The sequence below is a fragment of the Vulpes vulpes genome, chromosome 5 (genome assembly GCF_048418805.1).
Source record: "Vulpes vulpes isolate BD-2025 chromosome 5, VulVul3, whole genome shotgun sequence".
Taxonomy (NCBI): domain Eukaryota; kingdom Metazoa; phylum Chordata; class Mammalia; order Carnivora; family Canidae; genus Vulpes; species Vulpes vulpes.
Window position 1 is genome coordinate 138,523,080 of NC_132784.1, and position 26,036 is coordinate 138,549,115.

The 26,036-nt window shown below is 60.9% G+C and overlaps 1 protein-coding gene across 7 annotated transcripts in view; it reads left to right on the forward strand.

The window, feature by feature from the left end:
• The window catches only part of GRB10 (growth factor receptor bound protein 10), a 153,506-nt gene that overhangs the window by 79,629 nt on the left and 47,841 nt on the right, over window positions 1-26,036 (forward strand). For 6 of the 7 annotated variants that reach the window (XM_072760100.1, XM_072760104.1, XM_072760102.1 and 3 more), the window contains 2 exons: window positions 17,824-18,019; window positions 23,454-23,595. In XM_072760100.1, coding sequence (XP_072616201.1) covers window positions 17,824-18,019; window positions 23,454-23,595 — 338 coding nt within the window. Of the gene's footprint in view, window positions 1-11,553; window positions 11,666-17,823; window positions 18,020-23,453; window positions 23,596-26,036 lie in introns of those variants that run through there. The other variant, XM_072760106.1, reaches the window with a different exon arrangement.

Below are 26,036 nucleotides of genomic sequence, written 5' to 3' on the forward strand. Positions count from 1 at the left end.
TCCCGGGATCGAGTCCCGCATCGGGCTCCCTGCATGGAGCCTGCTTCTCCCTCTGCCTGTGTCTCTGCCTCTCTCTCTCTCTGTATCTCTCATGAATAAATAAATAAAATCTTAAAAAAAAAAAAAAAAAAAGGAAAGCCAAGACTGTTTCTCTTGTATAATGTGTGTGGAATACCGGATGGCGGGACGGGATGCATAGTATAGCTCTGTAGGCAGCACACACCACACCCAAAAGTATTAGGGACACAATTTGGAAGAAATAAGGAAGAGTTGAAAGAGGAAAACAAAATAAAACATAATTCCACTCTGAGCAAAATGCGAAATCTTTTTTGTTTTTTTAAAGATTTTTATTTATTTATTCGTGAGAGGCAGAGACACAGGCAGAGGGAGACGCAGGCTCCATGCAGGGAGCCCGATGTGGGACTCGATCCCGGGACCCCAGGATTGTGCCCTGGGCCAAAGGCAGGCGCCAAACCTGCTCATCGTACAGTGCTCTGCAGCTTTGCACAAGCAGCACAGAAGTCCACGCGTGCACGTATTCCACGTTCCCCTACAACCGGGAGGTCCGTGTAAAGCATTAGTCACGTGTAGCCATTTGCCTTAAATTAAACATCGAACAGTGTCACGACTGAGTTGGGTTATTAGAATCTTGCAAGGATGTTTCCCAGTGTCGGGGCGAGGACGGTAACACACTCGGAGACTTAAGGGGAGACAGTGACCGTCTCAGCGGCGCCCGCGGGACTACGCAGTTCTCCACTGATTGATACAGCACAAAGGAGAAGAGCAGACCCTCAGCCGGTTCTCTAAGGGACTCGGGACCTGTCAGAAGTACGCGGCATCCCTCGCGCACAGGAATAGTATTAGTCGCGTCCATGAAAACACAGAATCACACCCAAGGGCCGGCTGTGCCTGGAGGCCTTCGTGCAACGGCACGCAGAGGCCGACGTGCGGACACCGAAACGGCAATGAAATCGGTGGCTGTTGGCAAACTACCCGGACAGAAAACCCACACAGACTTACAGGCTTTTATAACGAGTGAGTTCTGGGGCCCTGGAGGCTCAGTCGGACTAGCATGTGCTTTCTGCTCAGGTCCTGATCACGGGGTCCCGGGATCGAGTCCCGCCTGGGGCTCCCTGCTCAGCGAGGCGCCCGCGTCTCCCCTGCCCCTCCGCCCACTCATGCTCGCTCGCTCTCGCTCTCAAATAAATCCGTTTATGTTTTTCTCTGTAAAAGAAAAGTAAAATGAGTGAGCTCCCCAAGCTGGCAGACACTGTGCGATCAGATCATTGTAGCAGTCGGAAACCATCAGGAGGCCTGGTGTAAAGGGAAATCCCACCGACAGTAACAGAACCAGACGGTAGCTAGGAGTCGGAGTCGATTCGGCGGGATGACCTGACCTTGTAAGTTCCTGCTGAAGGACATACAAAAAAACAAGGCGTCAATAATTGAAGCCCTATCCCACGATCACAAATCAGAGAGCGAAGATGTCGCGTATCATCAGATTTATCTGTAGATTTAATGAACGTGCAACCACGTTTTGCAGTTTTGGAACAACTTGTCACACGGCTCCTAACTTTATTTATTTGTAAGGTTTTATTTTTAAGTCCTCTCTGCAGCCAGTGTGGGACTCGAACCCACCACCCAGAGATCAGAAGTCACAAGCTCCACGGACTGAGCCAGCCCCGCACCCCACATGACTCGTAATTTTAATGGGGATGAGTGATGACAACAAGGCCTCTTTAGGGGCCATCACAGTTAGGGATTCACGGACACACGGACCTAAGGACCAGCATAGACGTGCCGTGAAGAGACCCACACGTCTACGGAGAAGTCCTGGCCCAGCGCAGCAGGGTGGGCTGGATCCCCGCCCCGTACTATCCTTAATCATCAATTTCGGGTCAGTTAAATCCCTGCAAGTAGAAAAAAGCATTAAAAAAAAAAAAAGTTCATCTAAGAAGAACAAGTAGTGAGAATCTTATGCCTTCAGCCCAGAAGTAAATCCCTCCGCAACCCCTAGCGCAGTGGTAACGGGAGAGTGATGTCTGAGTACACGACGCATCGCGTCTGTGCGGGGACGTCAGGCACAGAAAACACTAGTCGGGGCGCCCGGGTGGCTCAGGGGTTGAGCACCTGCCTTTGTCTCGGGCAAGATCCTGGAGTCCAGGGATCGAGTCCCACGTCGGCCTTCCTGTATGGAGCCTGCTCTCCTTCTGCCTGTGTCTCTGCCTCTCTCTCTCTCTCTCTCTCTCTCTCTATGAATAAATAAAATCTTAAAAAAAAAAAAAAAAAAGACGGAAAACGCTAGCCGGCATGCTCCGGCCTGGGAAGGAGGGCTGCAGTGCCCTTAGGGCGCAGGTACTGTTAGTGTCCTCAGTCTATTTTTAAAGCCCTATGGATAAGGGAAAGCATCAGATAGGAAAGCTGGGGAAAGGCTCGCACGGGGGAGCACGCTGCTTGTGTTTGCAGCCGACGCGCAGGTCATGCAGAGGACGGGGCGGCGGCTGAGCTGGGTGGGGGGGCAGTGGGGCTCGAGGTCTAGGAACAGGACAGAAGGGCACACGTCCCTCGTTCAAGTCCAAGTGCCACCTGCTTTTGTTGCCAGGGGCGTCCTCCAGCCCCAGGTCTGTACCGAGCAGGCTCGGCGTGCAGCTCTGGCTGGCTGTCCCCCGCCCCGGCCGCCGTCGGGGTCAGCACACCTGCGGCCCCCCTGCTGCCCGCTCCCAGCCGCCCCTTCCCAGGTTCAGCACTCGGGCTCCTCTTAACTAGAGGCCCTGGGACCCCATGGCAATTTGACGGCGATCCAGGGCTGTTGCCCGGCCCCCTCGACGTGCACGGCACCCCCGGACGCTCTGGGTACAGGCCTTCGGGTTTGCACGACGCCTCTGATACCAAGTTGGCTGGTTCTTGCCCAGGGACCTGGTGTTTAAAACAAAAGATTCACCGTGACTTTCCTTGACCTGTTCTCTCTCTCTGGCAGAGAGGATTTAACGCTCTTGTTTTATTAGCTGGTTCCAGCGTAAGCAGCTTATTTTCCTGTGGCCCTTGCTGCAGATGCTTCACGCGTGCCCCGGCTGCACGCTGCAGGAAGGATGCATTTTCCTTTGAAAGCCGGTGGTTTTATGACCACTACAGTTGCTCTGGATGGTTTTTTTTTTTTTTTTTTTTTTTTTTTTAAAGATGCGTTTCTATTGTGGTAAAAATACACACGACATAAAATTGGTGGTTTTAGCTACTGGAAGTGCGCACGTCAGTGGCGTTCATCGTAGAGTGACGCGATGACTAGCACCGTCTATTTCACTCCAACAGGAGCTCTGTGCGTATTAAAGCTGTAATCCCCCAGCTGCCGTCTCTGTGGTCCTGCCCCTTGCAGTCACGGCACAGAAGGGGAGTCAGAATGTTCTCCGCGTCTGCCGTCCTTCGCGGAGCAGGTATCTCGCAGGTTCCTCGTGGGCACGGTGGATCACGATCCCATTCCCTCTGTGGTTGGATACGGTTGGAAGGTGCACACGGCATGCCGGGGGCCATCTGTCAGCCTGCCCTGGGCCGCGTCCACCGGTCACGTGGTGGCGGGAGGCACAGGTGTACGGTACCTGTTCGAGTCCCTGCTCTCCAGTCCTTTGAAAGGGTCTCTGCTCGGGAGTGGAGTTAAGAACATGGTCATTCTGGATTTAGCTTTTTTTTTTTTTTTTTTTTTAAGATTTTATTTATTCATAGAGACAGAGAGAGGCAGAGACACAGGCAGAGGGAGAAGCAGGCTCCATGCAGGGAGCCCGATGGGGGACTTGATCCTGGGTCTCCAGGATCACGCCCCGGGCTGAAGGCGGCGCTAAACTGCTGTGCCACCAAGGCCGCCCCGATTTAGCTTTTTCTTGACCGTATTTTGATAACATGAGATTTCAGAGGACGGAGTAGAAGTCTGGCCTTTTCTCATGTTAAACAAGGTGTTTCTGGGCCCCCCGGGTGACTCCGTGGTGAAGCGCCTGCCTTGGGCTCACGTCGTGATTCCGGGGTCCTGGGAGGGAGCCCCACATCGGGCTCCCTGCTCAGCAGGGGGGTCTGCTGCTCCCTCTGCCTCTGCCCCTCCTCCCTGCTTGTGTTCTCTCGCTTGCTCGCTCGCTCTGTCTCTTAAATAAATATTTAAAAGAAACTGTAACGCTGTTTCTGATGACTCTTCCTGCCTGCCGCTGAAGCTGGGCTGTGTGGTCCTTCCCTCCCCAGGGCCCAGCTGAGCAGAGATGCCCCAAGGAGCTGAGACAGGTTTCTGGTCCACGCACGAAGGTGCCTGGCGTTGTCTGCAGCTTATTCCAGGACCACGGGCCGTTTGGAGGCAGGGATGTGTGAGCATCACAGTGAGGCCTCCAGGATGAATTGCCAAGATTGTGCACGGGGCCCCGAGTCCTACATCCGGGAACCCGGGAGCTCCCGTGGAGACACCAGACGCCAGCCCTTGGCCCTGGAATTGCTGGCTGCCCGCCGGTCCTGGCCTCCCACACCCCGTCCGACCCGACCCGCGCCTGCTGTCTTCTGGCCGCAGCTTCTTTCTTGGTCCTCCGCGAGCGGCAGACATGGGTGGTTGGCGTGCGGTTCCGCTGTGCAGAGCCACGCCTGGCGAGATGTGCAGCGGGTGTTTCAGGCTCCTCGGGTCTCGTTGGAGCATCGTTTGCCAAGTGGAAGAGACAGAAGGAGGAAAGGATGCCGGTCGGGAAGGTGAAGTGGATCAAGAAAGATTGTTTGGTTTCGTGTCTTCCCCTACAGGGAGCCTTGGCAAGTGTCACCGATGTTGGGGGTGGCCAGGCTCGGGGCCAGATAGTTCCTGGCTCCCTGTTCTTCCAGCGGCGCCTGCGACCGTGCTAAAACCTCCCATGTGTCTTCTGTGTTTTCCCTGAGTCATTAGAGCTGCAGATTGGGAAACTGAGCCAGAGACGCTTGGTCGTTTGCCCAGAAGTGACCGAGAGGTCACTTGGTGGTAAATTGGAATCAAAGCCAAGTCCACGCGCAGCTTCGCATTTGGAGGTGATTTAGGGGAAGCTGACGTCACGCGCCTGTTCGTACAGGTGTTAGGTATACGCACTGCTCATGGGCCTGAGGTCATGTGTTTCCGGAGCAGGAGAATCATGTCTCACTTGTCCTGAAGGTGCCGTTTACGGGGTGTCAGGGGGGACGACGAAGGACGGAATCAGAAGTCAGCTGAGAAGACGTGTGGCCCCAGCTCGTGTCCTGGGGCCTTGGGCGTCCTCTGACCTACCCTTCATCCTTTACTGTATCATCCACGTGACTGTCGACGTTTTACCCGCTTTGCCCACACGTGCACGGGCACGTAGGAGTAACTTTTATTTTCTTAGAATCGTTCCTTCACAGGGAAACAGCGCTGCCTCTGAAAGTCCTTTTTCTGCTGCATGTGAAGAATCCTAAATAGTCACCAATATTGGCCTCTGCTTGGATATGGAAGCCAACGTCGGTTATAATTTTGATTTCTTGGGGAAATCCCTGGGTGGCTCAGTGGTTTAGCACCTGCCTTCGGCCCAGGGCGTGACCCCGGGGTCCTGGGATCGAGTCCTGCGTCGGGCTCCCTGCGTGGAGCCTGCTTCTCCCTCTGCCTGGGTCTCTGCCTCTCTCTCTTTCTCTATGTCTATCATGAATAAATAAATTTAAAAAAATTTTAAAAAAAATCATTTTGATTTCTTTCCCCCTCTGGCCATGCCTAGACAACCTTTCTTTAGGGCTGAGATGCCAAAAAGCGGGGGGAGGAAAGCCATCGGTGATCGTTCTCCCACAGAGCGACGTGTGCTGGCCCCTTGGACTATGAAATGCATTGAGGCCACGTCTGGTTGTTGCGTTTGCCCCCGTGATTAATGCTGCTTCTGCGATATCCGTTCAGATGACGGTATTACGGACCTTCAGAAAGGCAGGCCGGCGCTTACAGCTGTCCTCTGTTTCTTACCTGTTTTTTTTTTTTTTTTTTTTTTTTTTTTTTATTCATGAGAGACACACAGAGAGAGGCAGAGACACAGGCAGAGGGAGAAGCAGGCTCCATGCAGGGACACTGATGCGGGACTCGATCCCGGGACCCCAGGGTCGCGCCCTGAGCCGAAGGCAGATGCTCAACCACCGAGCCACTCGGGCCCCCTCCTGTTTCTTACCTGTTTAGGTGACCTCCCTGTTACATACACAGGTTCTTAACCTGTGAGCCAGAGAACCCACCCGACCGTGCTGCGCGGTGGGCCCTGTAGTTACCCCATATTTACAGGGGAGGACCCTGAGGCCCGGGGTCAGAGGGCCGCCCAGATCCCCCCGGAGGAGTGGCAAAGCCGAGCTGGCCCCACGCTGCTCTGCCTCTGGACGAGCCTCCACCCTCCACGGCCCGCTCCTGCCCTCCCGTCCTTCTGACTCCTCAGTTTTCAGTGGGTCGGAATGAGATTCGAGAGGTAGGGATTGAATTTTCCTTGTCCGCAGAAGCAGCCAAATAGGGAGCCCCCGAGCCGCCGCCCTCTCCTGGCCACACACTTGCTCCACGCTCCGCGCTTGGAGGCTCCGTCTGCGTGAGGAAGAACAAAAAGCCACCGAGGCACCTGCTTGCTCCGCGTCTCCCGGCGTCGGGCGAGCTGCAGGGCCTCCCCTTCCCCTTTCCCGCTTGGCACCGGAGCACCCCTTGTCACCCCCCGAGGCCCCCGGGTCTCAGCTCCTGCCTTGCCACGCTTGCCGGGGTCATCTGGGCAGATCCCTGGACCCTGTTAATGTGTCGTGTTTCCGTTGTCAGAGGACACTCGCCGCCCAGCAGAGGCTTCGTCCCCACGAGTCCTGGTGATCTGCCCCTACGTTGGCTGCTGCCGCCTGCACCTTCCTTTTCCTGTGTCTTACGCTCACCTGACAGGTGCCTGCTGCCTGTCTCGGCCACGCCAGGCCCAGGGCACCTGGCAGTGAGCAGAGGGGCTTTAACGTATCGGCCGCGGAACACGTGGGCCTTTGCGTCCAAAGATCTAATAAAGCCCTTTCTGGGAACGGTGGGTACAACTGGGATGTAATTAGTTATAAAGATCAGTGATGAGGGCAGCCCGGGGGCTCAGCGGTTTAGCGCCGCCTTCAGCCCAGGGCGTGACCCCGGGGTCCCGGGATCGAGTCCCGCATCGGGCTCCCTGCATGGAGGGAGGGACATGCTCCCTGCATGTCTCCCTCTGCCTGGGTCTCTGCCTCTCTCTCTGTGTCTCTCATGAATAAATAAATAAAATCTCTTAAAAAAATTAAAAAATACAGATCAGTGATGAGAGAGCGTCCGTCGGTCTCCCCTCGGTGGAGACCCAGGATACACTCTCCCCAAGTCCAGTATACTTCGCCCCATCACATTACGCTTTACCTGAATTAACTTGTTTCGTTCGAACAAACCTATGAACCAGCCCTTCCAGGTGAATTTTTTTTTGGAATGAGTTGTTTTTATTTATTTTTTTATTTTAAGAAGCCACTCAACTAGCGTACAGGGGTCACGTTTGAGGACGTGGCTGGGGTCGGGAGCCCCGCCGTGACTTACTCCCCCCTCGGAGCAGGTTCTCCGGACTCCTGGTTCTTACCTGCGGGTGGGGGGACACACGCGTCCGGCGGATGCTCCCCGGGATCCTCCGACCCGCTGACGTCGGAGCGGGTCAGGGAGTTGGGCACCTGGTGGTTCCCACGCCGTCCGCCGCCTCCCGCAGGGCGCACCCGGGGTCCACACCCGCTGATCCTGCCTTGGGTGCTGGCCAAGAGGGACTTTCGTACCGGCCCTGAGCCTGCCCGGGGGTGGGTGCACGGACACAGCGGGACGGCCCCTCCATCTCTGTGCATGGGTTTTAATTAAACAGGTTAAAAAATAGTCCCAGCGGGCTTGTGACCTCCTCAAGTGTCTGGGCAAAGTGCGCTCTTGGCGGGGGGGGGGGGGGGGCGCTTCCCATTCGGGGGCTCGGTGTCGCGAACCCCAGCTGCGGACACAGAGCCGGCCAGAGCGTGCGTCACAGCAGGCGGGTCTCCCTGCCTCGCGGCCCACGGCCAACCCTCCGTGACACCGGTCGGCGTTCCCCACCCACTGAGGCTGCCGCGCGTTCTCCGAGGGGCTGCTGGCTGCTTCATATCCTGAAAATGCTCTGGGCACCCCGTTCCATTCCTCAGACACCCTGGGGTCCTCCTCGTGCCGCAGGTGATGGGCGCTAGCCCCCAGCCGCGGCCTCCTCCCTGGATGTTCCCCGCTGCCCCTTAAGTGGGTTGCTTCCCTTTGGATCTTCCCTTGCGTGTTTTTTTCCTCCTCCTCCTGAAAACCGATCGCCCTCGGTTTCGGTTCAGAGTTTGCCAAGTACGTGTCTGTCTTGCCCGTTGATTTCTAGGCTCCTTGAGACCGGCGATCTCGTTTCTGGTTTTTGATCTTTGGAAAAATCCTAAAAAGAACGTTGGCCTTTGAGCCTCAGCAGGGTAGGACCTGTGGGTCCGCCAGCAGCTGTGTGACGTCGGTGGGGGGGGGGGGTCACGTCTCCGAGCCTCGGTTTCTAATCTGCGGAATGGGCACGATGGCAGGTGGTGCGAGGACTGTGTGAGCAGACCCAGCGAGTGTCCTTGCACACTCGGCCTCCCCGAGGCACTCTTTGGCCGCACGCAGGGCACTGCCTGTCCAGGGGGAGAGCGAATCAGGCTCCATCCAGGGCGAAGTGTCTGCTCCTTGGAGATGCGAGCAGGGAGTCCGCAGGGAGTCCGTGATGTGAAACGTGCCTGCGTTCCACCTTCCATGTGGAAATGGGCTCACCCAGTGCAGAGCCCGGCTTCCCACCCGGCCCTGCGCCCTGTTCCAGGGGCTCCCTGGGCAATGCCCCGCGGGAGCGAGGGGACGTTTCTGATGGAGGCAACTGCATCTTCCCCTGGGAGGCCGGGCTCCGAGGACGAGCACGGGTGGGCAGGGAAGAGCGGGGACGTCGGCCCCCTTCCTGGATGGGGACGGGGTTCCATCCTTCTGCCCTCCCCGTGACCTCAGGGATTCCCCGATAGGCCTGACGGGGCGGGAGGCTCGCGTGGGCATAGCTCCGGCCTGCTGGGTGACGCTTCCTGTGCGGTCCTCCTTCCTGGACGCACGTCATCGTCATCCCTCGTGGGAGTTAATGTGCCATTAATCCATGCGGTGGCCTGTGTGTAACCTGCCCGGTGGGCCTTCCTCCAAGGAACCAGAGGATTGGAGGCCCAGCCGCCACCGGAGCTGGGGAGTTCCGTCCCGCTGACTTTCTAGAAAGTTCTACAGCTCCTTCTGTGGAGGCTGTTGACTCCCATTTCTTAGGACTCACTGAGCACCTGCTAGGTACCAGGTGTGACGTTAGGTAGCGAAGCAAAGGTGGAAGAACATGACGTTCCAGTCTTCCGGAAGCTCAAGTGCAGTGAGCGGGGAGGAAAGAAAAGCATGAAAGAAAGTTAGGACGGAAGAAGGAGGCAGCATGTGCAGCTTCGGAGGGGGACGACCCTCCCCCCACGTCTGGGTAGCCGAGACGTCTTCATCTGAAATCTGTGAATCCCGCTCCGTGGCGGCGGGTCAGAGGAGGGGAGCCTGGGCGGAGCGGGAGCCGGGGCGCGGCCCCCGTGGGTGCTCGCCGCTGGGAGCTGCCGTTTGTCATCATCTTCATAGACGCGGAGAGAGACAGGAAGTCCGCCCCGGGCCTCCCCTTGGTCTCGTGCCCAGGCCCCGGCGTCCCCGCTTCTCCTGGGCCGTGGATGGGAGGGGACCACTTAATTTCTTCCCATTGAGAAATGATTGCCGTGAGGATAACAAGCGCTCCGTGACGACCGCACCTTCCCTGACCCGATTCAGGGTGGATCCACGTGGGTCTCGGGAGCGGCGGTGCAAGCCACAGCCGCCCCGGTGCCCCCACTCATGGGGCTCATGAGGGGGCGTCCGGACCCCCAGACCCCCCTGCCCCAGCTGGCGTGTCCAGCTTTCCGCTGAAACCCTGTTTCCCTCCACATCCTGGAAGGCCAGCTCCTCTCTCGCGGGCATTTCAGTTCTGGGAGACCTGCCATTTCTTGGAATCGCCTGGTACGTTCTCCTGAAATGCTTTTCCCCGACCCGATGCCTTGGAAATCGGGCTCTTCGTAGGGCCCAGGGCCCTCTGGTTGACTGTCTCACCCATAAACGGAGATCTTGTCTTCAAATGCTTCCCCTCCCGCCAAGAGTGAGCACACGAACCACGCTCGGAGCGGGTCTGACCTCTGGGACGCCGCCGGGGTTGGCCCTCGGTCACCTGCTGTCACCCCACGCCGTCCCTCCCCGCCCTTGCAAGGTGCTCTGTCCCGGCCGGGGTCCGTCCCGTGGGCTGCAGGTCGCCCCTTCCCAGGAGGCGCCGGCGCCCCTCTGCTGGTCCCTCCCTCCCTTGCCTCTGCCCCCGGAGCAGGTTCGGCATCTGGGCAGCAGAACTCATTTGTCCAGAAGTAGTAAAAAGTTCCCTTCCTTGCTGCCGCGTGACGTCTCCGGGGGCTCATCCTTTCCAGAGTCGGCTGGAGGAACGTCATTAGGTCTAGGTGGCGGGGACGCCTGTCTGTTCTGCCGACATCTGTATTTCCAGCACCTGGAACAGTGCCAGCTGTGCAGTTGGTGCTCAGTAAATATTTGTGGAATGAACAGATTCTACGTTTACGGAGTTAAATTCACGGAAACTGAGTGCTAAGGCCGAATGGGAATAATAAAGACGGCCCCGTGTCTAATTTACCTTTAAAAACTTGCCTTTTTAAAAAGAGGGCAGTGCTAGCCACTACGACTAATGGACTTTTGGACTGTGACCTGGATTTTTTTTTCCTCTTCAATTCTAGTGTTCTTGGGACTAGTATTTTTTTTTTTTTTAGGATTGATGGAAAAAAAAAAAAAAAGGATTGATGGAAAAGGAGACCCTTCCAGAATGACCAGCTGTTGACGTAGTGCCTTGCGCCCAGCTTCCGCCCGCTTTGTGACCCTAATGGAAGAGTCAGGGGTCCAGACCAGGTCTGGAGAGGAAACGTGGTAAATCTCGGAAAAGAGAGAGATGTGATTAATTTTGTGATTTTGGAGCGATGTTTTGTGCGTCTGTTCCTGTTCCCCCGCGGCCCCCGAGCTGTGTCCTAGTCGTACAGGTAGAGACCCCACCGCTGCGTCCGTGCCGATTCCTGTGATGTGCAGCTCGGGTCCTCGGCCCGTGCGGGCCGGGCCGTCCCTTCTCTGGGGTGGAGAATGCTCTTCTGTGTCGTACGTGCCCCACGTGCGGAGCAGCACGGTCTGGACAGACCCGCTTCCTCGCGCCAGCCTGCAGGCCGCGGTCCGGGACAGGAGGGAGGGTGACCGGCTTGCCGGCGGCCTTCACCGCACGTCGGGTCCCAGTTCTTGAATTTCACTGAACGGCGGAGTCACGGGGCGAAATGAGTGGCTTCCCCTGTTTTGGGCGGGGCGGGGCCCAGGAATAGAACCACTTGACAGCTCTCTGAAGCGTAGATTAAACAAGCAGATCTCGCCGGAATCAAAGTCCAGCAATAGCGATTAATCATTATCTTAACTTTTTGGTGCTTGTTTGCTTAGTGGTAGAGGAGGTGTCGTCTGGCCACTGGGACACCTGCACCGGGTCCGGAGGGCTGCCCTGGGCGTCGTGCTGTCCCCTTCCCTCTGGGTATTTGCAGTGCTCTGGGCCGCCCCGAGGCCCCGGCGGTAAGAGGAGGGATTTGTCAGGGGGGAGACGTGGTCCCGCAGGCCCCCCCCCCGCCCACCCCGGGCCCTCCTGGCCCAGGCCACCAGCTGCTCTGAGAGACGCGGGACGAGCTGTGGGCACAGCGCGAGGGTCCTGGCTCAGCTCATTGCCATGGGGGCCTGTCCACTTGTGGCTGAGCTTTGCACGCGCCGTCGTAAGGTGCACGCTATCACGGCACGAACGCCGGCGGGTCGGGACACCTCCCTGTCGCCCAGGCCCCAGGATCGGCGGACAAGCATGCGTGTTTGTGCCAAAACGTGACGTTTGTCAGAAGTGGGGGCCGTGTTTAGTGCAACCTAGGTAATGAGCAGCCTGGCCCTGGGCCTGCCCGAGCCAGTCTTCCTGGGGTGACCTGTGAGTCACCCGAGAAGCCAGCCCCAGGGTCTCCGTGGCCTGGAGGTTTTCCAACTCTTGTTTTGCCTCCTGGCTGGTCCTGACCCCCTTCTCAGGTGGCCTGTTTCTCTCCTGCAGTGACCCTTGACTCCTCTCCTGAGCTAGGCCTCTGTCCCCACGGGAGGCCATCGGCCCCCAGGAGTGCCGTCCACTCCGCGGCTTCGGCGGGTCGTGGAGGCGGCCGCGTGTGAGCGGACGCGCCGGCGGCGGGAGGGCGGCCAGACAGCTGAGCATCCCGGCAGGCGGGCATGGCCAAGGGCGCCCCTGTCAAAAGGAGCACTTTGACCCTCTGAAGGAAGGGACACGGGCGCTCTCACCGGGGCTTGTTCACCGGCTGCTGTGGGACCTTGACCCCATTTTGAGCCTCGGATCGTTTGTGTCACCGCTAGATGGGCGTCATCGCACCTGCCATCACTGAGGATCAGTCGCCAGTGATGCCAAGTGCGGGGGCGCAGGGTAAGCGCGCGACAGTCGCTGTCACGGGGGGGGGGGTGAGAGCCACTACCGGGCATGTGGACACACGGCTCAGATGTCAGCCTGCCCAGGCCACCCCGTCACCCGGCGGCAGGCGCGCTCAATTACCCCTGCTGTGGCCTGGCCGGGAGGCGCGAGGCCGGCACCTCTTCATCTCTGGGGCCCTTCGGAGCTCCTCAGCTTCCGTGGGATAGTAAGGACCAGCAGGCTGGGCTCCAGCCCTGGGAGCCGGCTGCCCGGGAAGTCCAGGCACCCAGTTGCCCCTGACTGCATGTTGCCTGGGGGTGGAGGGCTGTGCTCCACCTGTGGGGTCGGGGGTGCAGGGGGTGGGGGTGGGGGGTGTGGGGGATGTGAAGGAGCAAGGGGTGAGGGGGGGAACGGGGGCAGGAGGTGAGGGGGAGCAAGGGAGGGCAGGCAGGGGGATGGGGTGGGGGGAGCAAGGGTGGGCAGAGGGATGAGGTGGGGGGAGCAGGGGATGCAGGGGGTGGGGGAGTGGGGGAGTGGGGAGCAGGGGCTGTGGAGAACAGGGGAGCAGGGGGTGAGGGGGAGCAAGGGAGGGCAGGGGGATGGGGTGGGGGGGGATCAGAGGATGCAGGGGAGCAGGGGGTGGGGGATCAGGGGGAGCCTTGGGCTGCAAAGGCAAGTGCGTAAGGTACTTCCTAGGTTTGCTTGCAAGGGTGGGGTGGGGGGAGCCCACGTGGAGCAGCTGCCTGCACCCAGGTGTCTGGAGGGCTCTGGGCCGTGTGCACTCAGGACGGGCTCACACCTGTGCGAGGCATCCGGCGCAGCCTGGTCCCGGTGTCGGGGTTAAGGGATTGTGGGAATCCCCTGTTGTTCCAGGCAGGATTTAGGATTTCAGCAGCTCTTTCCTGAAACACTGACTTTTTTCCCCATCGCGGTTAGCCCAGGTGCCTGGGGGGGACGTGCCTCGGGCCTGGGATGGGGCCTGGGATGGGGCCTGGGATGGGGCTTGGCATGAGGGGAGCGGCTCCGGAGTCTGTGTAGACCTGCTAAGTGCTGACCTCGGCCCCGCAGCTCCAAAAGGCGTGGGCAGGGCCCCTTTCCAAGTGCACGGAGGTGGTCGCAACGCAACGCCGCACGCGCATCTCTTGGGGCATCTCTCGGGTCATTGAAATAATCAGCTGCTTTGATATTGATTTTCTCCATTAACAGACCCTGCCAGTGTCCGTAGTTGCGATTGTCTGGGGGAGGTGGGAGGAGGCGGGGGTGCCGTTTCCCACGAAGGTTGGAAAACCGAGTTTCTCTTGGTTGTGGGAAGGCCGGAGCTGCGCGTCTACGGGCACACGCGGGCGGGTCGCTCTCGGGTGTTTCCTGCCTCGGATCCTGCCTGTAGGAAGCCCTGAACTGAAGCTTTGTTGGGTCTGATTCCGTAGGTGGCAGGAGCCGCAGGTTGCGCTGTGTCTGGCCTGCGGTCAGGGGCTCGGCGTCTCAGCTTTCCGGCCGTCTCTGGCACGAGCAGGAGTCGCGGCCGCGCCAGCTCCAGGGTGATGCCTCCTTGGCTCATTCTGCGGCGTGAGCCCAGCCGTACGGCCCCAGAACTCAGCCCCTGTGGCGGGATCTGTGAGAGCAGACCAGCCGGTGTGCAGAAACCTGTGTCCGTACGTCTGCACGGGCTGGGATCGCTCAGAGGCGGACAGCAGCAGCCCTGGCCAAGCGCGGGCCGTGGGTGCAGGCCGGCGGTCAGGCCCCGACCACAGAGGCTCCCGCGGGAGAGCTCTGGCCTCCGCGCGGGGCCCGGCCTGTTGGGCTGTAAGGAAGGCGCTGGCTGTCCTCCCCGCGCGGGCTCCGCACCTCCGACCTCCAGACCGGGGTCTTTCCCACGCCCAGTGGTGCGTGACGCCAGGCGCGTGTGTCCCACGGCGCAGTCCCACTGCTTCGGTCGTTTACGGGGCAGCCTGGGAACGCGGGTGAACTGCCGACCACTTGGAAGGCTGCTTTGTCGTGAAGGGTGCGGCTCCGGGACCGTCGGGGGCCACGTGCCATGGAGCGAGCGGCGAGGAAGGCGAGGCGTGTGGGGCTTCCACGCGGGGCTCGGCCCTTCGCACACCTGCGCTCCCCGGAGCCCAGGGGCCAATGTTCTTTCTCTGGATGCTTCACTGCACGGCAGGATGGGGTGACTCGGCAGGATGGGGTGACTCGTCGGTGATCCTCTCAGCCCCCGGCCCCGTCCCCCCCGCCCCGATGTCAGGGTCAGGGAGTGAGCTGACCCTTCCAAACCTGCAGCACCCCCCCCCCCCCCGCTGGTTGCCCTGGCAACCGGCCCCCCTCCCATGGCTATTCCCCAAAAGCACCTGATTAATGTAAATCCAGCTGCGGTTGAAAGGGGCCTGTGGGCCCCCGGGGGGCTCAGTTGGTGCAGCGTCTGCCCGGCTCAGGTCATGATCCCGAGGCCTGGGATCCTGGGATCCAGCCCCGTGTCAGCGGGGAGCCTGCTTCGCCCTCTGCCCCCCCTCCCGCTCACTCTTGCATTCCTGCTCTCGCTCTGTCAAATAAAGTCTTATTAAAAAGAAAAAAAAAAGGAAGAAAGAAAGAAAGGGGCTTGTAATGAATAACAGAATGTTCTATGTTCTTACAAAAGATGATCCTTTCACCTTCATGAAAGCGCTGGAGCTATTTCAGGAACGAAAAAAGAGCAAATATTAGAACAAAAAAATGCTCCCGTTGCTCTTAGGGTTTAGGATGTTGGAAGGATCTCAGGAGCTGCGGGCCAGGACCCTGAAACAAGGCCAACGTATTTATTTCCTGTTCTGTCCCAACCTCACCAGTGTCATCGATTTTTTTTTTTTCTTTTCCCTGCTGTTACTCCATCATCTGTTCCTGGGGTTTTAGCATCTTAGGGAAGGCCGCGGGTGAGCGACCCGTATGGAGCTGGAAGGCGCAGGTGACAGGTGCTCCCGGGCTCGAGCAACGGGCCGTACAGACGCGGGGGCGTGGGGCAGGCGGCCTTTCTGGAAGGGGCCTGACACTTGGCGACGCGGTTCTGCTCTTCCCTCGCCTGCTGGAGAGCCGTGGACGCGGTGGACGCGGTGCCCGGGCCGGCAGGGGCAGGGAGGGGGGTGCAGGGGGCGGGCGCCAGCCTCACCCCAGCTCAGGCTCCCCTCTGCGCCCGCGGTCCTCCCGGGAGGACATCCGCCCCGAGTCGCCGGGAGCCGGTCGCGAGTGGGCTTCGCTGCGTTTGCATCTATTTTAGAAGCGAAGCCGCCTCCACTTGCTCATAGCGGGGAGGCCAGAGGCACATGTGAGTCTGGGATCAGATGGCCACCCTAACATCTGGGACAAAAGTCAGCATCCAGGTCAGGGCCGGGTCATCTGAGGAAGCAAAATAACTATTAATAACTTGATTTACAACCGCGTGGCTGGGCTTCCACCTGTGCCGCCATCCAGCCTCCCGAATCCGCGCGAAGGGAGTGGTGTCCGCGCAGTCGTCTCCGCTTCCCCTCCGTGAGCTTTCCCAGGCCGCCGTCCTGTGGAAGGGATTTGGGCATCAGACCTGCGCTGGGTGGACCCCCCCTCATCTTAACACTCGTGCCTAGAAGCATCTGCCCTGCTCGTGCCCCGGGGATGGGGACGGTTCTTGTCTGCAGAAGGGCCTTCGGGGTGGGTGGGGACGCACGCAGGTCCGTGGAGTCCCCCACGCGCACGGGGAAGCCTTGGGGCCGACCCGCCACCAACCATGCAACATGCAGGACGTGAGCCATCCCAAGGGGTTTTGCAGGAACCGAGGAGCATCGCCTCAGTCGCACTTTAGTGGCTTCTGAAATACCACAGTGTCGTGTGGATTTACAAGATGGTGATGGAGAAGAGTCTTCCTCGGAGCTGGTTTCATAAGACCCGTGCCTGGAAGATTCCATGGTTGAACAGACTTTAGGAAACATCAGGGAACCCCAAGCGACTGTCATCTACACGGATGAAACACTGACTGAGCTACAGAAATTTCAACGGCTGCCCCAGAGTAGGAATTTCTTTTTTCCCAAAGTAGGATATTTTTAGATTCTTTTTTATTTTTCTTTATTTATTTTTTAGACATTTTATTTATTTATTCATAAGAGAGGCAGAGACACAGGCAGAGGGAGAAGCAGGCTCCATGCAGGGAGCCCGATGCGGGACTCGATCCCGGGACCCTGGGGTCACACCATGGGCCGCAGGCAGGTGCTCGACCCCTGAGTTCCCCGAATGTCCTAATATCTTAGATTCTTTTTTTAAAATTTTTTTTAAAGCTTTTATTTATTTACTCATGACAGACAGAGAGAGAGGCAGAGACACAGGCAGAGGGAGAAGCAGGCTCCATGCAGGGAGCCCGACGTGGGACTCGATCCCAGGACCCTGGGGTCACGCCCTGAGCCCAAGGCAGACGCCGACCCCTGAGCCCCCGGGCGCCCCGCGTCTCCTGATGTAACTGTCACCCTCACCTGGAGACGGCCTCCCAGCGGGGCCCGGGGGTGCAGTCGGTGCACCGTCCGAGTGCTTCGGGTCGGGTGGTGATCGCAGGGTCTCAGCCTCTGACTCTCCCTGCGCTCCCCACTGCGGGCTCACTCACACTCACTCTCTCCTTCTCTGTCTCAAAATAAATAAATCTTCTAAAACCAGTATTTTCACAGAAGCAGCTAGAATCACACTTGCCCAAATGCTCGGGGCCAAGCTGACAGTAGGTCACATCGGAGTCTGGGCACGACCTGTCCCACTTTCTCTCCTCCGTGGGGCCTTCCCCGTGCTCCTCTGCACCTGCGTCGGGCCTTCTCCCGTGGAGAGCAGGCTCCCCGGGCTCGGGGGGCAGGGGGCAGGGGGCACCGGGTGGGCAGCAGGTGGGTGCCTCGGCAGCAGCACCCGTGGGCCTCCAGGATCCCTGGCCAGGCCGCTGCCCGCGTCGGGCGCTCCTCGGCTCTCTCCGTCACGTCTGGAGTCTCGGGGAAGGGTGGAGCCCGATTGGCCCGGTGAGGGCCCGACGTCGGCCTGTGCTGCGGCGCGTGCACTCGGGGCCACGTGAGCGAGGCCGAGGGTCCCGCCGGTGCCCACGCGGCCGAGCTGCCTCCATGACGCCCACGGACGCCGATACGCGCGGTGCAGGCGGTTCCCCGCGGGCGCACCCTGGCCCTGCTCCTCTGCCTTCGCCGAGTGCTCTGACCGGTTGTGGTTTTGGATCCTGACTGTGGGGCGCCGTGTGGCTGTGACCCCTCACTGCTCCTAAAGTTCTGTTCTGTTTTGTTTTCTCGCTTCTGCCTCTAACGCCCAGAGGATGACGTAGATCTGGAAGCCCTGGTGAACGATGTGAACGCGTCCCTGGAGAGTCTGTACCCGGCCTGCAGCATGCAGTCGGAGACGGTGCCGCTCCTCCAGAACGGCCAGCACGCCCGCAGCCAGCCGCCGCCCGCGGCCCCGAGGCCCCCCCCGGCGCAGCGTTCGCAGCCCGTGCACATCGTCGCCGTCAGGTGGGCCCCGGGGCGTGGAGGGTCTCGTCTCCGAGAGCAGAGACGTGATGCCGCCGCTCTCTGCTGGGGACATACGTCCTCTGCCCTGTGCAGCTCGGCCCCACGGGCTTGGACCTGGGCTCCGGGTCGGTTCTGGTAACTCACGGCGCACCTGCTCGGTGCCAGGAGGGACGTCGTCGTGAGAGAATGTCCCGGAATACTGAAGGAACGACCAAGTGGTCGGTTGGGGGCCCAGAGCGGGGCCTGGGGACCTGGAGGACTGGCACCCCCGGGGGCTGTCACAGATGTGCCACCTCGGACACGTGGCCTCATTCCCCAGGGGGTTACCTGGAGCAGGTGCAGCCTCTGGAAGTGGCGGGGCTGGCGGGGGGGCCTCCGGGACGTCAGGGGGGTTCCCTGCAGGTGGCAGGCCTCGGATTCGGGTGTTGAAGGGTGATTAGGAGCTCGGGCAGGTGGGGGAGGAGATGCCGTGAGCAGAAGAGACGATCCCTGTGGTCGCAAGTGGCAAGACGTCCTTCCTTTTGTGGCGGCGGAACAGTGCCCCGTTGCACGTGGTACGTTTTCTCTTTCTGCCATCTGCGGATGGACGACTCTGCCGGCTCGTGAAGTCGGTGCGGTGGCACGGAAGGACAGAGGCCACGTGACCGCGTGGATGGGCCGCGTGTAACATCGTCCCACTCCCAGAGGAAGACGGTGGGAGTGGTGGGTGCAGGCCCCGGGGAGGGATCAGGAGATGGGACGGAGCCTCCGAAGCGTTGGTTTGATGAGACGGGCGGGTGTCGGGATGTCCTGCTGCGTGGAGCCCTCCAGCCCAACACCTGCAGACCCAGGGCCCTGGAGGGTGGGATAAGGATGGAGCCCACCCCTCCCCCCCCCAACACCTGCAGACCCAAGGCCCTGGAGGGTGGGCTAAGGATGGAGCCCTCCGCTCCAACACCTGCAGACCCAGGGTCCTGGAGGGTGGGGTAAGGATGGAGCCCTCCCACCCCCCAACACCTGCAGACCCAAGGCCCTGGAGGGTGGGATAAGGATGGAGCCCTCCCGCCCCCCAACACCTGCAGACCCAGGGTCCTGGAGGGTGGGATAAGGATGGAGCCCTCCCGCCCCCCAACACCTGCAGACCCAGGGTCCTGGAGGGTGGGATAAGGATGGAGCCCTCCTGCCCCAACACCTGCAGACCCAGGGCCCTGGCGGGCAGGGTAAGGATGATGGCGGGGAAGAGCGTTCGCAGGCTGGGCACGTGTCTGGCAGGCAGGACCCGTGAGGGGTCACACGTGTCCTCAGGGCACACGCCGTCGTCTGCAAGGCTTTCTGCACGCCGCCCACGTCCCGGGGCGATGCCGACAGGTGGGGGCTGGTCCCGAAGGCCCTGTGAGCTGTAGCAGGGGAGACACAGGGAGGGGGTTCGAGTGGGCGAGCGGAGCATCTGCCTTGGGTTTTGGCAGGTCCTCCTGGCAGCCGGGTGCCAGGGGTGGGCGGCAGGAACAATGACGTCCTGACTCGGATGAAGCAGGGGAACCTGACATTTGCGGGGGGGACGGAGTGTGGAGCTGCCCCACCGGGTCCCGAGGGCCGGGAGGTGGGGGCCGGCCGCCGGTGCGGCAGCAGCTTGAAGGGTGTGCTGAGGGGCATCCCGGCCGGGGCAGAGGTTCGTGAGGTCGCGCGAAGCAGCTCTGAGGCCACCACCAGGGCGCTGGGGGCTCCGCGGGTTTCCAGGTGGGGGCGGAGGGATGGGCGCGGGCCCAGGCCCAGGGCCTCCTGCCTTCCCGGGCCTCAGGCTGGGGTTCCCGTGGCTGCTCCTTCCTCAGTACGGCACCTTCGGGGATCTCGCGTCCTTTCCCTGCTTCCGGAAGCTTCTATGAGGGTCTTTCCGGTCTGACATCCCCGGGTTCTGTAGCCAGGCACCCCTGTGGCCCACGGGAGCCCGTCGGTGTCGGGGCGGCACAGCAGGTGCAGCTGTGTGCGGGGTGCTCTGCCGCCCCGCGGCCCTCACCCATCCTGCTTCCAGAGCATCACCCCGTGTCCGTGCCCCCCCCCCACCCCCCGCAGAGCCCTGTCTGGAAAGACACGCTCCTTCCTGCTGTGCGCCTCCGTGGGTCTGGGGTCTGTCCATCACGCGACCCTGGAGCCTTGAGGGGGAGGACGGGTCACAGCGCGCACGGTGACGGTGTCCGTGGCTGAGTCGGGGCAGAGGACAGGCAAGAAGGCCCCGGCTCCCCGCAGCCCTGAGCCTAAAGTTGGGGCCAAACGCCTGTTCTCAGTCCCAGGACGGCGCATGGGGTGGGCGTGCACCCGGGGCAGCAGGCACTCTCCCCGCTGCAGAGGGGACCCCGGTCCTCAGGCCTAGCCTCTTCAGTCCTTCTGCATAGGTAGCGTTGTTGCTTGCTTTTGGGTGCATTTAAAAAATGGGGTGACCAATATGGGATACCCAAGGATTCATAAGTGAGGCCTTATGTCGAGCACCTCCCATGTGTGCTGAACACCTCCCGTGTGTGCTGAGCACTTCCTACATATAGTGTCTATTTAATCCTCATTTGTTAGCTGGCACCGTGGCCACTGCAGCCCTGCAGGGGGGGTGGTGTGGTGGCCCTCAGTGCCCCGACGACCAAACTGAGGCCCTGGGGGCAGTGACAGGCCCACGCCTGGTGAGTGGGGAGTCTGAATGCAAACCCAGCCTGAGAGGCTCAAGATGTGGCGTGTGAGACCCATGGTGTGGGGGTGGGGCGCGGATGGAAACAGGTGCAGGCCAGGAGCTGGGGAAGGCAGAGAGGGCTTCCTGGAGGAGGCCACCACCGGGCCCTCCAACCCTGAGGGCGTGGACTGCAAGGACCGGAGAGGACACCGGGCGTGCTGCAGGCGGGCGGGCGGCGGAGCTCGGGGCTGCCTCGCCCCCACCCACCCGACGTCCCTGCACCTTTGCCCCCTGTCCCCGTCCTGGTGTGTAGTTGTGGGCGGACGCAGCCTGTGCAACGGGGACTTTCTGCAGCCCCAGGGGACCTGCCTTAGATTGGCTTTGAGGACACTCGGGAGCTGCTCTAAAGTCAACGTGGGACTTGCTTTTTTATTAAAGATTTTATTTATTTATTCATGAGACTGAGAGAGAGAGAGAGAGGCAGAGACACGGCAGAGGGAGAAGCAGGCTCCATGCAGGGATGCGGGACTTGATCCTGGCACCCCGGGGTCACGCCCTGGGCCGAAGGCGGATGCTCAACCCCTGAGCCACCCAGGCGTCCCCACTTTTTTTTTCTTTTAATTTTTAAGAAAAACATATTGAGCGTGAAATTCACGTAACAAAAAACCCAGCGCCGGAAGCGTACGGTTGAGGTGTTAGTACTCTCCAGGGTCGTGCCGTCACCGCCTCTACCTGGTTCCAGAAGTTTCCGCCGCTCCAGAGGAAGCCCCCTGCCACGCAGCGGAGTGCGGACTGCGTGGCCCTGCTGCGGACGCCCTGTCTGTGTGCTTCCACGAGGGGAGTCCTTCTGTGTCCGGCCTTGTTCACGTAGCACGATGTCTGGTTGGATTTTTTTTTTTTTGAATAAAGGCTTATTTTTGAAAGAGCAGTTGTAGGTTCATAGCAAAGCTGAGAGAAATTGGTGAGCGCTTCCCGCAGCCCTGCGCCGTGCGTCCCGCGGCAGGTGGCGGCACGGTGGGCGAGCCTGTGTGGATGCACGGCGGCCCCGGCGTCCTCCGTGTGCAGCAGGGCTCGCGCTCCTTGTTCAGTGGCTGCGCTTGGACATGGACACGTACGATGACGCGAGTCCGTCCTTGGGCTACCGTATGGGATAACCTCACTGCCCTAAATACGGGGCTTTTAGTATTTTCCAGAACAACCTCTGGAGAGCAGCTCTGGTGGACAACTAGGGCATCGGGGGTCGGTGTCTTCTGCATAAGTCAAAACACAATAAACCCCTCGGGCCGCAGGAGGTCACTGGTTCGTGCTTCGGGGCCGGGGTGCAGGACAGTGGGCCCGGCTGCACGGCCTCCTCTCTGCCCTTGGCACAGGGGACAGCGCGTCAGCCGGACGCGGTCATGGCAGAGGCTGGGGTGGGAGGAGCGGGATTCGTCCACAGGACACGGCCGCGGCCGCCGTGTCGAGCCCTGGGGCACAGCCGTGCTGTCCCGCGTGCCGACGGGGGCGGGGGGCCGCTCCCGGGGGACGCCTGGCAGCCGGGGCACGACGCCGCCCGCAACCCCCGGGACAGGAAACGGAGGCAACGCTCGGTGGTTTTTCGCTTCGACTTTGAACTTGCTTCTTCTGCTGTTTTCCTAACTGCCCCTGATTCCGTTACCGTGGGTGCCCGGCCTTGTCGTAGGACGCGCGGGTCTTGCAGTCTTGGGCGGACGTGCCCGCGGGTGGGCAGCGTGGTGGCGCCCCGCAGTGGCTCTCCGCGCTGCCTCGGGGTGCAGGGGGCTGCGGGGAGTTTCCGCGGCTTCCGTGCTCTGGGGTTCGCGGCACGGGGCGCTCGCCTCCGATGCATTCACTCCCGACCACCTTTTTGTACAAACGGGCATCGGTTCCACGATGCAGACGAGACGCGCAAAGCCGCTTCTCGTGTTTCCACGCGCTTGGAGGAGTGTTCGCTGCCAGGGCCCTGGGCACAGTTGTTCTCCTGAAAACGCTCCTTCTCACAGAGCCTCCTTGCCCACCGTCGCCGGGGAGCCGTCGGGGCCGGGGGGCTGGTACGTGTCCCGCATCCCGCACGGAGCGTCGTCTGCTGGGAGCGTTCGCACGGCGCTTCTCAGGCCCGGCTGTGCAGTGAGCGCGGGGATCTGGGCCTGCGGGTCTGCGAATGGCTTTAAAAGAAAAACCAGAAACAGACTTTTTTGCGGAATAACGCACGTACCATGAAATCGGCCATCTCGACCGTAGGCGAACCGGTTCAAGGTGCTGCGTGTACTTCCGTCACCGTGATCCCCAGGGCCTTGCTCACCCTGCAGGAGGGAGCCTCTGCCCGAGACCCAGGAGCCCCCCCGCCCCCCGCTCCCTCCCTGGCCCCCAGCACCCTGCGCGGCGCTAGCCCGGGGATGGTGACCCGAGGTGCCCCATGGACGTGCCGTCCCGCGCCATCCGTCCTTCTGTGGGTGGCTTGTGTCCTCCGGCGTCATCCCGGCGGCAGCAGGAGTCGGAAGCCCCTTCCTCGGGCAGGTGTCCCCTTATGAGGGTGGAGCACGTGTGCTTCCCCGTCCACGCGTCGATGCACACGCCGCGGTCGCTCCGCCTCTTGACCGCGGGACCAGGCCTGCTGGGAACCCGGTACCCTGGTACCTATTAGAGTTGTCAGGGCTACGTCCCCAGAGGCGGGATTCTGGGATCGCTTCGGGAGACGGCGGCAGCTTTTTATTTATAGGTTATTTATTTATTGGGTTTATTATTATCATTATATATTTTTTTACGACGGCAGCTTTTAACCCGCGGTTGTGTCTCTCCCCCCAGACGCCTGCAGGAAGAAGACCAGCAGCTCAGGACCTCGTCTCTGCCGGCCATCCCCAACCCCTTCCCCGAGCTCTGCGGCCCCGGGAGCCCGCCGGTGCTGACGCGCGGCTCCCTACCTCCAGGCCAGGCAGCTGCCAAGCAGGTGAGCGAGCGCCCCTGGCTCGGGTGCCGGCAGGACGTACGCCGGGCTCATTGCCGTGCGAGGAAGGGGCACAGCGGGGATCTCTCCTCTTCCTTCTTTGCCTCTTGCTGCTTTTTGATTTATTGGCCGGAATTCCACTTGTTAGGTCGGGAGTGCATCTGCGTGTTGTAGAAAGGGGCTCATACAAGTGGTACCAAGTAACCACCTGGTGCTTAAAGATGAATTTTAGCTCCGAGAATATTCCATTGGCCGGGATCCCTGGATGCATGAGGCGTTTCTCAGGCCCCTGACCGTCCAAGGGTTTGCGTTCGACGTTCCTGCCCTGGAATGTGACCTGTGCACGGCAGGGAAACGGGGACCTAGGGCACAGCAGCCACCTTTTTACTTTTTTTTTAAGATTTTATTTATTTATTCATGAGAGATAGAGAGGCAGAGGGAGAAGCAGGCTCCCTGCAGGGAGCCCGATGCAGGACTCGATCCCAGGACCCCGGATCACCCCCTGGGCCAAAGGCGGTGCTCAACCGCTGAGCCCCCCGGGAATCCCCACAGCCACCTTTTTAAACTAACAGTTTCTACCTAAAAATAGGCCTGTGAGCTGCATGTTCTAGAACCGCCATGGCCTGGGGGAACCTGGGGCGCGGAGGGCGTCTCTAACTTACCCCAGGTCAGGTCGTCAGGCTCTGTCCGTCCGGTCGGTGTGGCCTGGGCTGCGGCGGCTGCAGCCCGGGGAGGGAGACCCCATGGCGCTGCCGTGTGGGCGGCGGTGGCTTAAGTAGGATGCTGACGGCAGGAGCATCCGACCTTCACGGGATGGTCCCACTCGCCAAGGGTTGTTCTGCGAAGTTTCCATATCTTATTTACTCATTTATTCCTCAAAACACCTCTAGGATTTAGGTACAAATGTTACTTCTGTTTTTTAGTTGGGAAACAAGCCCAGCTGTTAAGTGGGGGGGTCTGGGGGGGACTCTGGGGTGAGCATTGGGGCCGGGTGGGGCTCTGGGGTGAGCATTGGGGACACGTGGGGCCCCAGGGTGAGTGGCAGGATCTCAGGGTGACTGTTGGGGCCAGGAGCGACCCGATGGTGAGCATTGGGGCTGGGAGGGACCCCAGGGTGAGCAGCAAGACCCTGGGGTGAGCGGCAGGGCCAGGAGGGACTCCGGGGTGAGTGGTTAGACTCTGGGGTGAGCAGCAGGGCTGGGTGGGACCTCAGGGTGAACGGTGGGGCCAGGAGGGACCCCGGGGTGAGCGGCAGGACCCCAGGGTGAACAGTGGGGCCAAGAGGGACCCCAGGGTGAGCAACGGGACCCTAGAGTGAACATTGGGGCTGGGTGGGACCCCGGGTTTAGCAGCGAGACTCCAGGGTGAGCAGTGGGGCCAAGTGGGACCCCAGGGTGAGCGGTGGGGCCGGGAGGGACCCCGGGATAAGTGTTGGGGCTAGGAGGGACCCAGGGGTGAGGGTTGGGGCCAGAAAGGACCCCAGGGTGAGCATTGGGGCCAGTCAGACCTGACGTTGGGATCCAGAGGCTCTGCCTTCAGCCATTAAGCCCCCCCGTTCCCTGGGACCCTGATGTATATTTTCATGGATTTGAACGACCCTTTGCTGTGAACCGGAACCTCTCGTGTCCCCTCTGTACCTGGCAGCCCCGAGCGCCACGGGCCCCCACCCGTCCCCTCTCCCCGCATCCCCCGCCCCACCGTGCGTGTGAGCATGCGGGGAGCCCGGCGTGTGGGGCGGCCCTGCCCCGGCCACCTCCTGCCTCCCGGGGCTGCCCCGTCCGGTCCCGCCGTCGACGCCTGGAAGGTGAGGTAAGTGTCCCTGTGGGGCGGCCAGCGCCGGCTGGGCCGCGGCCGTGTCACATGCCTGCGGGACATCTGGGACGTCTGCCTCTCCGGTGACCTTCTGCTGCAAATAAGGGTCTAGACAGGCTGTCTGTGGATTGGTCCCCGGGCTTGTTTACGGCCTCGCCCAGCCTAAAATAAGCCCAGGAAAATCTGCTCTGGCTCTGCCAGCGCCTGGCGAGAACCCGGCCTCCACCCGCGCCCGACTGTCCAAGTCTGTCCGCGGAATCCGGAACCTCGGGGGCTGGCCTGCTGCTTCTCCCGGGGCCGCAGCGTCTGCCTGGTGTCTGCCTTCCTGTCGCCGTCCCCGGCCGCGGCCCCGCAGGCCAGGGCGAGGCTTCACGCTTCGGCGAGTCCACGTTCCCCGACGTGTCTCACGGGCTCGTGGGGCCGCGGTTGAGGTGCCCCGGGCTCCGACCCTTGATCCCGGGGCCTGTGTCACCGGCGCCGCTGCGGGGGCTGCCCCACGGAGCGCGATGGTGTGGCCACCGGCGGTCTCCAGCCTCCGGGCCCTGCTGCCTGGGGAGGGGGAAGCCGGATGTGCTCGTGCTGCCACGCGAGGGCCCGGGGAGCAGCTGGATGAGCGTCCGCTCGGGTCCCCC